The 16,019-nt window shown below is 35.9% G+C and overlaps 4 protein-coding genes and 2 pseudogenes across 4 annotated transcripts in view; 2 read left to right on the forward strand and 4 right to left on the reverse strand.

Annotated features, from left to right (window-relative positions):
* Positions 1,131-3,895, forward strand: LOC104762384 (microtubule-associated protein RP/EB family member 1B). Its single transcript, XM_010485661.2, has 8 exons — positions 1,131-1,549; positions 2,346-2,414; positions 2,500-2,586; positions 2,696-2,802; positions 2,892-3,025; positions 3,116-3,192; positions 3,298-3,411; positions 3,526-3,895. Exons 1-8 carry the CDS (start codon positions 1,442-1,444, stop codon positions 3,691-3,693), a joined length of 864 nt encoding a protein of 287 aa, XP_010483963.1. The 5' UTR covers positions 1,131-1,441; the 3' UTR covers positions 3,694-3,895.
* On the reverse strand, positions 4,562-5,795 carry LOC104763633 (annotated as a pseudogene).
* On the reverse strand, positions 7,192-8,854 carry LOC109130523 (annotated as a pseudogene).
* LOC104762387 (probable inactive poly [ADP-ribose] polymerase SRO5) lies at positions 10,109-11,867 on the forward strand. Its single transcript, XM_010485664.2, has 4 exons — positions 10,109-10,852; positions 10,956-11,200; positions 11,287-11,405; positions 11,495-11,867. Exons 1-4 carry the CDS (start codon positions 10,230-10,232, stop codon positions 11,600-11,602), a joined length of 1,095 nt encoding a protein of 364 aa, XP_010483966.1. The 5' UTR covers positions 10,109-10,229; the 3' UTR covers positions 11,603-11,867.
* Positions 11,917-15,624, reverse strand: LOC104762385 (delta-1-pyrroline-5-carboxylate dehydrogenase 12A1, mitochondrial). The gene is made up of 16 exons (XM_010485663.2): positions 15,383-15,624; positions 14,975-15,054; positions 14,768-14,871; positions 14,611-14,678; positions 14,467-14,524; positions 14,237-14,350; positions 14,028-14,111; positions 13,842-13,946; positions 13,644-13,757; positions 13,422-13,553; positions 13,247-13,336; positions 13,032-13,121; positions 12,743-12,955; positions 12,544-12,654; positions 12,387-12,466; positions 11,917-12,306 (listed from the first exon to the last, which is right to left on the reverse strand). Exons 1-16 carry the CDS (start codon positions 15,469-15,471, stop codon positions 12,168-12,170), a joined length of 1,671 nt encoding a protein of 556 aa, XP_010483965.1. The 5' UTR covers positions 15,472-15,624; the 3' UTR covers positions 11,917-12,167.
* The window catches only part of LOC104763634 (delta-1-pyrroline-5-carboxylate dehydrogenase 12A1, mitochondrial-like), a 1,849-nt gene continuing 1,705 nt past the window's right edge, over positions 15,876-16,019 (reverse strand). The window contains exon 7 of the mRNA XM_019240133.1: positions 15,876-15,887. Coding sequence (XP_019095678.1) covers positions 15,876-15,887 — 12 coding nt within the window. The remainder of the gene's footprint in view (positions 15,888-16,019) is intronic.

The following is a 16,019-nucleotide window of genomic DNA, read 5'->3' on the forward strand; positions in this document are numbered from 1 at the left end:
CCCTTTGCCCAAAAAAAAAAAAAAAAAAAAAAGACAAGCCCCCACGTGAGAAGGCGTTACATATTAGTACTACAGTCCAAATCAGCAGCATTCGTTATAAATTGTGACATTAGCTGTAACCGAAACGAGCCAAGAAGAAAGTTAATGCATCCTTTTCCTACATTTAAAAATCGTTTCTTTCTTTAGTTCTTTTTTAAAAATATTTCACAGCTTAAGTTAAAAAGTCTTAAACCCATGCTTAGTCTAATACTAGTAAAGTTTTTTTTTTTTGCTTTTTCAACAAAGAATCTAAAATAAGTTTAATTAACTTAAAAAATAAACTTAAACTTGGTGAAGAAGGTGTCTTTCTCAATTGATCGGTCAGTTTTTGCAACATATCGACATTTGGATTGATAGAAAGGAGTTTTTTTTATATATACTTAATTTATGTTTTTCGTAATGTTAATGTACGAACGGATTTTTTAGCATGCCAAGCGCGGGTATCTCCACATCATGTTTTGTTTATAGATAATTTTCCTCCTAATNAATAAATACAATGGTTACTTTTTCATCCTCACAAAACAAAAAAATGTATAATTTGGTGTCGAATTCTTTTGTCATATTAAAACGGTTTTCTTTTCTATTTGTTGACAAAAGAAATTGATTTTCTACCTTACATATTATATCGTATTAAAATTAGACATTTAATTTTATGCAGCACACAACTCCAAAAAAAAAAAAACATAAAAGTAACAAAAAAAGAAAGAAAGTAGTGTTATATGTTACCTTAAAAATGAATATAATACCATGTTACTAGTAGTAAACTAGTAAGTAAAAAGACTAAGGCCCCCACGTGAGAAGCTAGCGTTACATATTAGTATTACAGTCCAAATCAGCATTCGTTATAAATTGTGACATTAGCTGTAACCGAAACGAACCAAGAAGAAGTTAATGCATCCTTTTTCCTACATTAAAAAATCGTTTCTTTTTCTTTTTCAACATTATATATTTCATACCTTAACTAAAAAAAGTCTTAAACCCATGCTTAGTCTAATAAAGTTTTTTTTTTTCAACAAACAATCTAAAATAAGTTTAATTAACTTAAAAAATAAAAATAAATCAATCTCTGTCTTTTGCACTTGTTTCTCTATCTTTTTAAGACCTTCGCTTCTCCGTCGTTTTCTCTGCTTCAGTTTCTTTCTCTTCCAAAGAAGCAACAAAACCCAAAACAGATCGAATCAATTTTTTTTTCTTAAAAAGAAATTATCTTTTCTTTTTTTTTTTCTTAATTAAATTTTTTGTGGGGGGTTTCAATTTCACCTAACCTAATTGATTCTCTCTTTTCCCTTTTAACCTCTCCATTGCGTTGCATCTGAGTTTCCCAATTGAAACAAACACCAACCAACAACAACAAAAGAGAGGATTTTTTTTTAATTGTTCCTAGAGAGAAGGATTCAAGAAAATGACGACGAACATTGGGATGATGGATAGTGCTTACTTTGTTGGAAGGAATGAGATTCTGAGTTGGATCAATGACAGGCTTCATCTCAATCTCTCTCGTATCGAAGAGGTTTCTTTCTTTCTTCTTCTTCTTCTTGTTCTTCTTTTTTGATTGGTTTGGATTTTGTCTATCGTATCTCTGCATGTGTGTGATTTCTTTCATTGTGTAGCATTGTCCATGAATTGATTCATAACGTGCCTTTTGGTTTAAAAAGGGTCTTCTTTTGATAATGTCGGTGGCTTAAGACCATTGATTTATGACAAGATATGCAGTGTTGTTGTTGTTGATCTGGTGTGCTATTTGGGGGGAAATTATACGATTTTGATTTGTGTTTCNAAATTTAGGATTTGATTTGTGTTTCTCAAGATTTTTTGTCGGTGAGCTGCTCTCACTCTAAATTTTTGAATTGAGATTTCTGGTTCCATACAAACCAGTGAGCTATTTGACAGTCTAAAAAAGAATTATTTTTGTTTGAGTTTCTCGTATATATCTGAAAATGGTTCTGTTTGATGGGTGTGTTAAGATTGAACTACATTGATGATCAATGCTTCAGCTATTGGAAGCAACACCTTTGTCTAGTTGTTGATCGGTTTATTTTTCTTTTGTTTCAAGTTTTTGGCTTTCAGAAGAGTATGTTGTATATATATCCACATTTGTCAGTTGTGTTATTGGAAAGGCTTCAATGTTCCTATAAGATGATTATGAAATGTGTTGGGGGCAGTTTCTTTACTTTAGATATTGCTTTTAATCAGGACTTTTTTTTTTAGTTTATAGTGTTGCAAACAAGCATTTAAAACTGTTTGATTTTGTCTTGCTTGTGAGACTGTTTGTTTTACCTAAGTGGCTATGGTGTGGGTTTTGATAGGCTGCATCCGGTGCTGTGCAATGTCAAATGTTGGACATGACCTTCCCAGGAGTTGTGCCAATGCACAAGGTGATTTTTTCACTCGGCATATCTTCGTTGTTTCTTGCAATCGTTTTTGTTTCTTTGCAGAGCGATCTAAATCTCTCACGTTTAGGTTAATTTTGAAGCAAAGAACGAGTACGAGATGATACAAAACTACAAGGTCATGCAAGAAGTCTTCACCAAATTGAAGATTACAAAGGTAATTTCTGACCTTTGCTTGAGATAAAGATTCTGTGTGTGCTATTATTGCCTTCAAAATATGTATATCATTCACAATGTTGTTTGTCTTAATGGGGGGAATACATCAGCCACTGGAGGTCAACAGGCTTGTAAAAGGCCGGCCACTAGACAACTTGGAGTTTCTACAATGGCTGAAGCGTTTTTGCGATTCTATAAACGGCGGCATTATGAATGAGTATGATGGACTTCTCTACCTTCCTTGTTGACATTGGATTAATAACTAAAAGTCTTTTTAACGGCACTCCAATGGCTTCATCGTTATAGGAATTATAATCCAGTTGAACGAAGATCAAGAGGTGGCAGAGAGAAAAGTGTAAAGGGATCTAGTAAGATCTCAAAGTCATTGCAAACAAACAATATGCATCACCCTCCTGTGACTACTTCCAACAAACCATCTGGTCAGTCATTTGATTTAAGCTTCTCTTATCCTATTGCTTGCCTATCCAATTATGAAATTTCTCATCGTTGTTGAACATTATAACACCTAGGTCCCAAGCAAGCAAAATCACATGCAATTGGAGGGGGGAGCAACTCATCAGCCGAAGTGCAAGCTCTGTCAAAGGAGGTAATCAGCATCTAATCATCTATTCATCCCTTTTAACTGTTCGGTTTCATTCTTTTAATGTTAATGAAAACAAATATGTAATGAAACTTTCTTTCACAATGCCAGATAGAAGATCTCAAGGTCTCAGTCGATCTCTTGGAAAAAGAAAGAGATTTTTACTTCTCTAAGCTCCGGGACACAGAGATACTCTGCCAGACTCCTGAACTCGAGGATCTTCCCGTAAATGCAATATCAATACCTTCTTTTTTGATGTCTTTGTTTCTCTTTGTTTGAACTCAAATCATTGAGAATCTGAACAATATATGTAATGTTGAAACCACACAATATGTGCAGATAGTGGTAGCAGTTAAGAAGATATTATATGCAACCGATGCAAATGAATCTGCACTAGAAGAAGCTCAAGAGTGCCTAAACCAGTCTCTGGGACTTGAGGCTGATGAAGAAGAAGGAAAGGAAGAGGAAGAAGAAGAAGAAGCAGCAGCAACAGAGTCCCAAACTTAAAAGTTGTTGATAAATAAAAGTAGAGAACAACGATGGTCCATTGCCTTGTCTTAGAAGATAGATCACTTGGAGTCGGAGAGAGTGTTTTTCACAATATTACCGTAACCGGTTATTTTGTTTAAAAGTGAACCGAACCGAATTTTTTCCGTCCTAAATTTGAAAGATTTATCTGATGGGTTTTATTTGTATCACAATGTTTTTACTAAATGTGTTCTGATAAGTAAAATTAAAATTACATAATATAGTTACAGTATATAGTTCCAAGTAAATTTAAGCTTCCAAGTGCATGATGCTTTCTCTCCTACCCATCAACATGATATGCATGTACGTCTTACTATCCCATGTTCCTCTGATTTCAACCTTCCTCAAATCATTCTTTTGCATATCATAATAGAGAAGTAATAAGGGGAAGACATCGGTTTGGGAGCTAAGATTACCTCCCCGATTTGAGTTGCACCTACCACCCTAAGACATCGGTTTGAGTTCGGTTGGTTCGGTTTGGTTCTGTTTACTAGTCTTACTACACCTATAGTCCTATTGTTGCTAGTTGATTAACTTTATTTTTTGCTTATACACTCAAAGGTACCTTTTGTAAATTACAACCGGGTACAAATACTACAGTGTTTATGTTTGTTAACAATTGTATGTACCAACTGGGAGTTCAATTCTCTAAAACCTCATGATACCTAAAGAAAAAAAAAACATGCTAAAAATCACTATGTTTCATTGTATCATTAATATATTAAAAAACAGATATCTAGCTTGGTAATTTTATAATAAATAGTTTCACTGTATAATTATAAGGCAAAAACAATTAAATGTTGATAAATCATTTGGACCCATGAAGAAAAAAAACAAGTAATGGCATTCAAATTTCCAAGTGCATGATGCTTTCATAATTATCCAGCGTGGCATAAATGTACCACTTACGAAACCAGCAGCAGTCCCGTATTCCTCCGACTTGAACCTTTCTGAGATGATAATTTTGCACATCATAATAGAGAAGGTAATAAGGGGAAAACCACGGTTTGGGTGACATGATAACCTCGCCCTTTGGAGTTGTACCTTCTACATAAATGTCATCAACTAAATGCATCTGACAAAGCTGCAAACCCAGAGATTTCCTCAACCATTTCCCAGCAGCATCTTCCAAGATCCATAAATCTAACAAACCCTTTTCTTTGAAATAGGTATGATCAATAATAGTTGGTTTTCCACAATACTCTATAATGCCCATAAACGTCACTGACCCACCAAATTTATGCAACACATCAGTTACTTGGATCATATTGAACTCTTCAGACCTAACGTCAAAACTGAAAACGATATGGTCATATATATCAGTAGAAGCCAAATAATATATAACTCCGTTGATGCACGGTGGTTCAAATATTGTAGGTTTATGATGTTGATCAAACTGAATTCTTTGCCAGAAACCTTGGGACTCTAGTACGAAGACCCAATGCTCCGAAGTTAACCTCTCAAAATCGTCTGAGAATATCACAACCGTGCAGACTACTTTGTATTGATCAAGGACGGGATCGTATCCCAAAAAGTAGCTGATCTCCTTACGTAAACCTCCTTGAGCAAACATGTTGTAACTGACGGCCGGTAAGGTTACGCTTTGTCTGGTGGTGGGATTATAGATGCACGCTTTTGCGCAAACGGTGTATAAAATCAAGCCGCGAAGAGCCACCAAGTAGTGTCCTCCCACCCCTAGCATTGTCAAATCTAGGTCGAAAGACTCATCACTACTAGACGATGATGATTGAGAATGGTAGCAGTACAGACTCCTCATCATACTTGTCCACGAAACTTATGTATAGACGAGGTGGTCGCGGTTGGGATGCCACCGTAACATAACGATTGCTTAAATATCGAGAACGGATAAGAGTAGACCATTGCTTTGAGACGCACTTGAACCTCATCAGCGATTTAGCAGGCAATCTAGGCAGGATCTCGATCAAAAGATCCAAAGGAACCCTCGGCGCGACCACATCGTCTCCACGTGATCGTATTCTTCTTCTTCGTTCTCGCTTCATCGCCTTTAACGACCTCTTCTTCCATTGAAGATACAGAGCCAGAGGTATAGATATATGCATAGCTCTTATTACAATATCTAAGGATTCACAAGCCCCACAAACTTTTATGTATCTAAAACCTTATTCATTAATCATATACGAGCAGGGAATTTAAAGAGTTAGGCGACGTTTCTATATATAAACCCTATAACTTAGCGAGGCGGTTGGGTCGTTCAGTACTAATACATATTTGTTTGCGAGCTTTTTCCTCAAGACCGGCCCATCTGATGTCTTTTTTTTTCTTTTTTCTTTAACTGGCTAAATCCCAGTGGTTACGTTTCAGAACCAACACTTTAAAATGCATTAATTCTTGTAAGATGGTAAATATAGCAACAACAATTAATTGTCTAGTAGGGTTAATCCAGAATTCTTGTAAATTTTGACTATCTTATTAATCTTAATTCTAAAGTTTAAACCTTCTAACAAATCGTGAGATATGTCACAAATGTAATTAATAAGATAATCGGCATGTTATTAATTAATTGATTATATTAAGATATGTATATCCATTAAGATTGCCAATTAACAAACGTCAATCCCTACTCTTCTTAATCATTTAGGAACAGGAAACTTTAATAAATTTACATTTTTTCATGGTAAAAAAAGGCTTCTTTTTTTTTTTTGTTGGGTGTAAATTAGCATTAATGGTTATTAAGCAAAATTTCGAAAATATATAAACGCGAAACGAAAAAACTATATATTTTGAAAAGATCGTTTCTCCAAGAAGCAAAACAGGAGGTTCATGTTTTCATGTACAATATATATAGTGAGACACCACATTATGCATTGAAAGTAGTTTCTACAATAATTAAAATTAATCTGAGTTTTGGCTTAAATTACCCAATTATGAAAAAGATTCATTGTCTTACTAGCTATGACACACACTCCTATTGTTGTTTTTAGTCGATTAACTTTCTGTTTTGCTTATACACTCAAAGATACGTCTTATAAATTACAACCGGGTACAAATATTACTTTGTTTATGTTTGTATAACGATCGCATGTAACCAACTGGAAGTCCAATTCTCTAAAACGGCATGATAAAAAGACCTTTAAAGAGAACAAAAACCAGAATAAAAGTCACTAAAATTTATAAAATACTCCCTCCCATTGAAAAGACAGGATGTTTTAATTTAAAACACACTGATAAAATTTTTTTTATTTTAACCATTCATAAATAAAACTGCATAATATAAGAAACTTAAATAAATATATAATTTGCATAGAAACTTAAAAAAAATCTTATAATAAAAAATGAAAAGAGTATGAAATAAATTGTTTCATTGTATTACTAATAAAAAAACAGATATCTTTGGATTTTTTAATTTAATAATTCATTGTAATATTAAAGATGCAAAAACAATTAAATGTTGATAAATCATTTAGATTGGAAGAAGAAAAAAACAAGTAATGGCATTCAAATTTCCAAGTGCATGATGCTTTCATAATTATCCATCACGACATAACTGTACGAGTTACGAAACCAGCCGCAGTCCCGTATTCCTCCAATTTGAACCTTTCTGAGATGATTCTTTTGCAGATCGTAATAGAGAGGGTGATAAGGGGAACACCACGGTATGGGTGACATGATAACCTCGCCCTTTGGAGTTGTACCTTCTACATCAATTTCGTCAACTAAATGCATCTGACAAGGCTGCAAACCCAGAGGTTTCCTCGACCAATATCCAGCATCTTCCAAGATCCATAAATCCAACAAACCCTTTTCTTTAAAATCGGCAATATTAGAAATAGCTGGTTTTCCACCGTACTCTATAAAATACAATGACCCACCAAATTTATGCAACACATCAGGTACTTGGATCATATTGAACACTTCAGACCTAACGTCAAAACTGAAAACGATACGGTTAGATATATCAGTAGAAGCCAAATAATATATAACTCCGTTGATGCACGGGCCGGATATTGTAGGTTTATGATGTTGTACATCAAAATGAATTCTTTTCCAGAAACCTCCCGCTTCTAGTACGAAAACCCAATGCTCCGAAGTTAACCTCTAAAAATCGTCTGAGTATATCACAACCGTGAAGACTACTTTGTATTGATCAAGGACGGGATCGTATCCCAAAGAGTAGTAGGTTTCCTTAGTTAAACCTTCTTCAGCAAACATAAACATGTTATGATATTTGACGGCCGGTAAGGTTACGCTTTGTCTGGTGGTGGGATTATAGATGCACGCTTTTGCGCAAGCGGTGTATAAAATCAAGCCGCGAAGAGCCACCATGTAGTGTCCTCCCACCCCTAGCATTAATTGTCAAATCTAGGTCGAAAGACTCATCACTACTAGACGATGATGAGAATGAGAATGATAGCAGTACTGACTCATCATCATCCTCGTCCATGAAACTTATGTATAGACGAGTGTTATACCCACGATCTGTCATCTCGGGCAATAGGCAAAGGGCCTAGGCCGGGCACGTCTAATGGGCCAAGAGCGTATTACTGATCGGCCCATCAGGCCCGAAGAAAAGAAGAGAGCACGAAGATGCTTCGCGTTGGTCAGCTCGAAGCTCGGGCTTGGTCAAAGATTCCCACATTCAAGACGATTAATTAGGATACGCAAATCGTGCCATATTAATTATGCATTAATTAGGTAATAAATTGGTCGTTATAAATATGTAAGGGGGAAGTCTTTTGTAAGAGGGGTAAAAAACATTTTCCAAAAGAGGCAATACAATATACTCTCAAAAATCCCTCGAATTCAGTTCGGAACTTCTAAACGGTGATAAGCTCCTCCACATTTAAACCACTTCGGAAGGAGAAAGTCGATTTCAGTTCTCACAACGAGGTGGTCGCGGTTGGGATGCCACCGTATCATAACGATTGCTAAAATATCGAGAACGGATAAGAGTAGACCATTGCTTGGAGACGCACTTGAACCTCATCAACGATTTAGCAGGCAATCTAGTCATGATCTCGATCAAAAGATCCAAAGGAACCCTTGGCGCGACCAAATCGTCTCCACGTGATCGTATTCTTCTTCTTCGTCCTCGTCTCATCGCCTTTAATGACCTCTTCTTCCATTGAGATTACAGAGTCAGAGCTGTAGATATAGTCATAACTATTATTACAATGTCTAATGATTTACAAGCGCCCACAAACTTTTATATAATTTATAAAACCCTATTCATTAATTTAATCAATCATATAAGAGCAGCGAATTTAAAGAGCTAGGCGACTTTATATATCTAAAACCCTATAACTTAGAGAGGCGGTTGGGTCGTTCAGTGATAACTAAAATAGTACAGTATTTGTTTGTGAGCTTTTTCCTCAAGACCGGCCCTTCTAGTGTTTTCTTTTTGTTTCTATTTGCTTTAACGGGCCAAATTCCCTTCTAATATATGATTTAGTTATGGACATATTGGATTTCTAAATTAAATAAACACTGACCTAATAACTCGATTTAAGAAAATAAAATACAAAATTGTTACGTATAAAAACGTGTGCCGGCCGTGGCCTCTGTAAGAAGACCTAATAATCGACACACTCTCAATTCGAGAAGCAAACGGATATATTCTAAGGGTGTGACAAGTTTAGAAGTAGAGGACAATGACGGTCTAGTAGATATAGATCACTTTGGAGAGGGTGATCACAGCAATTTTACTATTATGTAATAATTAACTGGGCCTATATCGTTAATGAAATGAAAAGTATGACCCACTATCAAATTATCAATGGTTTATTTATGGGCTTCTGAGTCATGATTCTGATACATCATATACATATATATATATAGGTGTAAACATGTTAATAACAACTTAGAGAGATATTGATTGCGATGATGCAAGTCTTCGTTGCACAGATATTGATTAGGTGAGTAAACTATTAATCTAATTTAATCCCTCCCACAATATTAATTTGTAGATCACATTCACATTGTTTATCGATTAATTAATTTAGTTATGAACGTATGAAATTCTAAGTTTCTAACTATATTAAAATATTGACCTATAAAATATCATTTAAGAAATTGATAATGGTTACGTATAAAACGTGTTACGTGTGTCGGTGTTGGCCTCTCGAATAAGACTCAACAAATACACACATTCTCAACGTCCACAAGCAAACGGAGAGTATTATTCAAAGGTGTATCATTTCGTCATTTCACCACACCACTTGGTTCAAAGGCTAGTTTCGTCTTTTCACATAAGCCAAGCCAACCCAACCAACTTAACGAACTCCAACACGGAATAGACCCATCAAAGGAAACAATAAAGAAGAGAAAAAAAAAAAAAAAAAACAGCTCGCGGCCGCAACTTACCACAAAAAAATGTAATTTAATGTGTTTACGTCTTCTCCACGGAGAAAAAGACAAGAGAACTTGTGAGTATTTTATTTTTATATTAATTCAAGAATTGCAAAACCGACGGTAATAACAGAAACAAAAGGCGGTTCTTTTTTCCATTTCTGTAATTATTTTCTTTCTTTATATATATGCACTTTTGGATTTGGATTGGAGCTCAAGTTCTTCTTGTGTTCTCTCTCTCAAGAAAACAAAAATCAAACTTTTCAAAAGAGCTTGAAGATATTTTTCTTTTTCAATCAATGGATTATTACGTAAGAACCGAAGTTGTTGAAGCTGGTTTTAATGATGATTCAGAGCAAGAAGTATCAACGATCTCTGAATCTTCTGGAAGCTGTGATGATTCGTATTCTGCTGTTGATGATCCACGCCGACCACCGTCATCATCATCTTTTGCTGACGAGCTCGGGCTAATGGAGTTGCTTGAAGGAGATAAAGCTCATGATCTTATCTTTCGTAATTGTAAATCTGGTCTCGGTGATCAATGCCAGATTCTCTCTGTTCTCCGTAACGGATTCAGAACCGTTGGATCTCGTGCCAAGTTCAAGACTTTTCAGATTTTTCAAGAGGCGGTGCACACGAAACACGCCGGAGAAGACGGAGGAGGAGGAGCTAAGGTGAAGTACGGTTGGTGCGCCGTCGCGAAACAAGAGCTGAAAACGATTTTGGAGTATGGGTTTAGCCAGCCGCCGTCAAACGATGGTTCTTATGGCCGTGGATTGTATCTTTCCCCTGATAACTCTCCTCTTGATTGGTAATTTTCTAAGTTCTGACGAAAAGCTTTGATTTTTTTTTTCTTTCTTTTTTGGGGACTCAATCTCATGTTTGGGTGCTTGTTTGTTTGTTTGTTTGTTTAGTTTGAAGGAATCAGCTGCAGAATCAGAAGATGGGATGAGATTCTTGTTGCTTTGTAGAGTTCTACTTGGCAAATCAGAGATTGTTACTCAAGGCTCGATCCAGTCATGTCCGAGTTCACCAGAGTTTGATTCTGGTATTGATGATTTAGCTTCTCCGAAGAAGTACATTGTGTGGAGTACACATATGAACACACACGTCTTGCCTGAGTTTCTTGTTTGCATCAAGGCTCCCTTTAACTTAACTCGTAAGCAAAACCTCAAAAAAATCTTGAATTTTTCTTTGTTCTTCTTGATTCTGGTTTTTGACATTATTATTATTACTGTTTTGCAGGTAGTTCAAAGAGATTGAGATCGCCATGGATGGCATTTCCTGTATTGATCAAAGCATTGTCAAAGTTTCTATCTCCTTCTCAGATACTTGTCATTCAGAAACACTACAAAGATCAACAAGTAAGTGCTTTTTGTTGTTTATTTCTACTTCCATTATCTGTTCTGGTGATTTCACATTCTAATTGTTGTTTTTCCTTTGGATCTAACAGAACAGGAGAATCTCGCGGAGCGAACTGATACAAAGAGTCAGAAGTATAACTGGAGACAAATTACTAGTTCACATCATCAAAGCTTTCGGACACAAAGTACAACGCTAGAAGCTCCATTGCAGATCACTTTGGTTTTTCTTGTTTCAAGGACACAATCGCCATGGTTGTCTTTGTCTGTTTTACAAACACCAGAAGGATCGGGACTGGTGAACAAATGGTCATCTTTGGAGTCTCCAAAATCATAGAGTAGTCTTTTTTTCTTTTCCCCATGATAGTGATGAAAAAAATTTGTTCAATAGAGATCAGATTAGGGTCTTGATACATTATTAATGAAGAACATTAACAACAAGTTACAATCTTAGTTTTCTTTTCACTCTTGTTTCAAAATCATTTGTATCATTGTCTATTTTGCTGACTTGAGCTGAACAAAAATAAATATTATATAACCAGAGATTCTGGAGGACTTATGATAGTTCCTCTTGAGTTTCACAATAGATATCTCTCTGTCTTAATCCCTCAACCCCTTGACTAAGTCAACCCCGTTGAAAACTTCATGTTTCAATCTCTTATTCCCTCCCACTGAAACTACTAGTAGAGATAACTACAAAACTCATTTTTATTCGAAGCAACAGCAAACTACGGGATTACTTTATTATTAGTTGATACACCACTCCTAAGTAGATGGAGGAAGTTCCCAACCTTGTGGAACTGGACCATAGTCATAGATGACCTCTCTGTGGCATGACCAGACCAGCTTTATCGCCTCAGGTGTCCCTATCCCGGCCCCTCTCGGGTCCCCCGCAGGTCCGAACCTGTTTTGTGTAATATATTAGCTTTTTTCACAAACAAAAAGGAAGAGTTGTTAATTTGGGATTGTTTTTATTTCTCTTACCAGTGATTCTGAGGAGCTCCAGTTGTTCTTCCTCTGAGTCCAGCGTATGTAGTCCCATTCACCGAGTTCCCTATTACTTCCTGCACGGATTTGTTACATCAATATCAAACGGAAAGAGACAAAGAGATTGATTGATGATGATGGTGAAAGGATTTGCCTGAAGAAAGATGGGATCGTTTGAAACAACAGCTGCAGTTAGATGAGCGTGCATCCTCTCCAAAGCTTCCAACACTAGAGGAAGTTGATCCTTTTTGTATTCCGTTACAATCTAGATATCATATACAGAAACAAAGCTACGTATTTTAGTTAGGAAACATAGATCATTCAGATAAAGCAAATGATATACGCGGTTTAACCTGAAACGGTCCAAAGATTTCTTTGGTGACGAGTTCGTAGGTTTTACTATCCTTCAAGATTTCTTCAATGGGAACATAAACTGCAGTGGGCTCCAAAGCTCCATAGACAGAAGGAATCGAGTGATTCTTCAATTCCTTGCCACCGAAGAGTAGCTTTGAGCCAGGAATCTGAAGCAGGTTCTCCATGTGCTCCAACATTGCCTCAGTTGTGAACTTGAAATAATAATGAAAGAATAAGTTTTAATGATACAATCTCATCAATAACAGATGGAGAAATTATGAAACTTACTGTGAGGACAGGACCAATGGTTAAGTCTTCCAGTTTGCGTCTTCCCGCTAGTTCTTTTAATTTGGAAACAAGAGGTGTTTTTGACCAGTTCTGCTCAGATTTTTTTCAAAAAAAAAAACAGAAAACACAATGAGAACAAAAAATGACAGAAGATATTGGAAGTAATCAAAAGGATCCAAAGGTAGTTTCAGCATAAAATTTAAGATCAAACCAACCTCGTGAACAAAAAGCATAGACTGTGCAGAACACTTCTGTCCACTGCACGCGTATGCATCTTGATCACATTGCCATGCAACGTAATCAACCTGACATTAGAGACCGAAACAAAGGTTACAATTACATCTAAAAAGACTTGTGGAAATATAAGAAGGGAAGGTTATAATAAGAAACCTCCTGAACATCTGGTCCTAATACTTTCCAGTCAAATCCAGCATCTTCCAATCTGATCCGACCCTTAAGGTCAAGTGCCAACTTTTCGGCTACTCTAGAACTACCAGTGAAGAGGGTCATCCGTGGATTCGCCTAAAAAGAGTTACAAGTAGACAAGACAGTAAATTAGCTCAACTAAAAAAACTCTGGAGACAATAGACTTGTCAATTCCTGACCAAATACCTCTAACAATATCTTGTTCATTGTCTTCCCATCAGAATTTATAAAGTCCACATCTTCTGCAGGCAAACCACAATAATGGAGCAAACGCATCATTTGCTCCATCACAATGCTCACCTATCCAAATAACATTATATTATTTCAAACAGATAGAACCAATACAATTAGGAAGACAATATCAATGTGAAGTATAATTAATACCTTGCTGTCCACTTTGAGGAGAGGTTTGTTACCCATGTATAATGCCCCCATCAACTGAAGTAGTGGAATCTCAAGCGGAAAATTAAATGGTGTAACAATCGTTACCTGCATCACAAATCTATGATTTCAAACAAAGCACAAAACAGAGTTGTCACCAATTACAAACATCTAGGAAGAATGCCTTACAGGACCATAAGGCCATCGGTAACCATGACTTTGCTGCCCAAGATGATTTCCAGGGATTGCAAAAGACCGTGCCAGGAACCGCACCTGATAAAAAGAAAGTGTGGTAAATCATTAAACAAACATCCTAAAGTTGTAATTTCGGAAAGCTAGGCACAGACATAAAATGTACAAATAGGCTCAACATAAAAACGGTGAAGAGATTAGAATACCTGATCACCGCAAAAGTTCTCCAAAAATTTCCGTGTGACAAAGACTTCTCCAGCAGCTTGTTGGTAACTCTTTGGAGCAACCCTTTGAATTAACCTCGCGAAGAAATCAGCTACCTAATAGTGCATACACGCATAAGATAACAAATAACCAGTAGCTCAGTATGCATGTTATTTGGGAAACCAAAGTTTTTAATTCAATACTCGAGATTCTAAAAAAAAGTAAGTGTTACCTTTGGTAAGGCGAGCATATGAGCTGCCTTTGTCGAGATATCTCCATACAAAAGGTATCTGTATATAACATGACAACATAAGTTAAGTTCAGTATCCAACAAGAGGAAGTGGATAAGATTCATCAATCCCCAAGCAAAATATACCTCTCCGGAGATTTGAAAGGGTTATGGAGACCATGCTTGGGGCACTGGGATAAGCTGTCCACAAATAGCTGCAGCATAGAACAAAGTGAAAATAAAAAGTTAAAATTGAGACGAATACCACTTTGCAGTAGGAATAAAGGTTTTGAGAGGCTCGAACCTTAGTGTCTGATTCATCCACTTCAGCAACTTTAATGAAAGGTTCTCCATTTAGAGGATCTAAAAGCGTGTTGTGATTATAAGATCCAATCCACGTTCCCTGCACTATAGAACATAACAGGAAAGTAAAAAAGCTCAGATACTCCACAACAGCACTTTAGAGATAAGTACCAAATTCAAAAATTCAATCTGAGGAGTAAACACAAACCAAAGCTCTGTACTTGAGCAGGATGAGCACCAGATAGCTCCTCGGCGTCAACGGTAGCAAAAGGTATCGAATGATTCAATCTGCAGAAAAACAAAAAGTCAAAATGAAGAAACACTCCTTCAAATGGATCACATTCAGACAGCAATTTGGTAATCAGAAAGAGAACTTTTACAAACAAACCATTTCAACATCTAATAAACTAAAACTTTCTTCAGTAGTCTCATAGACACTGGCAGATGCGGCAACTCGATCATCCAAATCTTAGATTTTTAAAACACCAACTTGCTAAAGTTTTTTGTCTTTTTTTATATAACTCAAATAATTTATGCAAAAACATGCAATCCCAAAAGGTGAAGAACAATATTAAATAAAAAATGGCGAGATGAAGAAAAGAAAAGATTAGAAGACCTGGAGAGAGTCAAAGAAGCAAGGGAGGTGGAAGATTTGTGAGAGAGAGACGAAGCTCTGAGTGCTCGGCTCGCCAAAACTCTATACATTGCGTAAGATCCAGAAGAGACGGAGAAAAGATGAACCAAATCAGACAATGGGCGGAGAGGATTCGAGTGAGATCGGTAATAAAAATGGTGAATTCTTCGAAGTGATGTGTGTTGGTTTTTTATAAAAGGAGTAATTTTTGTGTTTCCCCTGTTTGACGAGAGAGAGAGAGATTACATAAATGATTTTTTAGATATTTACATATATTTCGCCTTAATTTATGTTTATATCTTTTTTAACCCATAATATTTTATTTGCTATTTTACAAACCCTGATGACTCATGAGGATTAATTACATAGTAATTTATTTTCAAGACTAAATTAGTAAAAGATAAGAGATTTAGGATGTTATTATTTACTTTTTACTCTTTCAAATTTAAAATTGGAAACAAAAAATCAATAGTTTTTATTTAGTGATCTTGAACATATAAAATTCAGGGGTCAAAAAAGGGAATTTGAAAGATAAACAAAAATGTAAAAGATAATTAAAAATTAAAAAGAAAAAAAATTTAAGAATGGTGAGAGCTAAATAATGCTGAGTCACGTCCGT

The sequence above is a fragment of the Camelina sativa genome, chromosome 18, assembly GCF_000633955.1.
Source record: "Camelina sativa cultivar DH55 chromosome 18, Cs, whole genome shotgun sequence".
Lineage (NCBI taxonomy): Eukaryota > Viridiplantae > Streptophyta > Magnoliopsida > Brassicales > Brassicaceae > Camelina > Camelina sativa.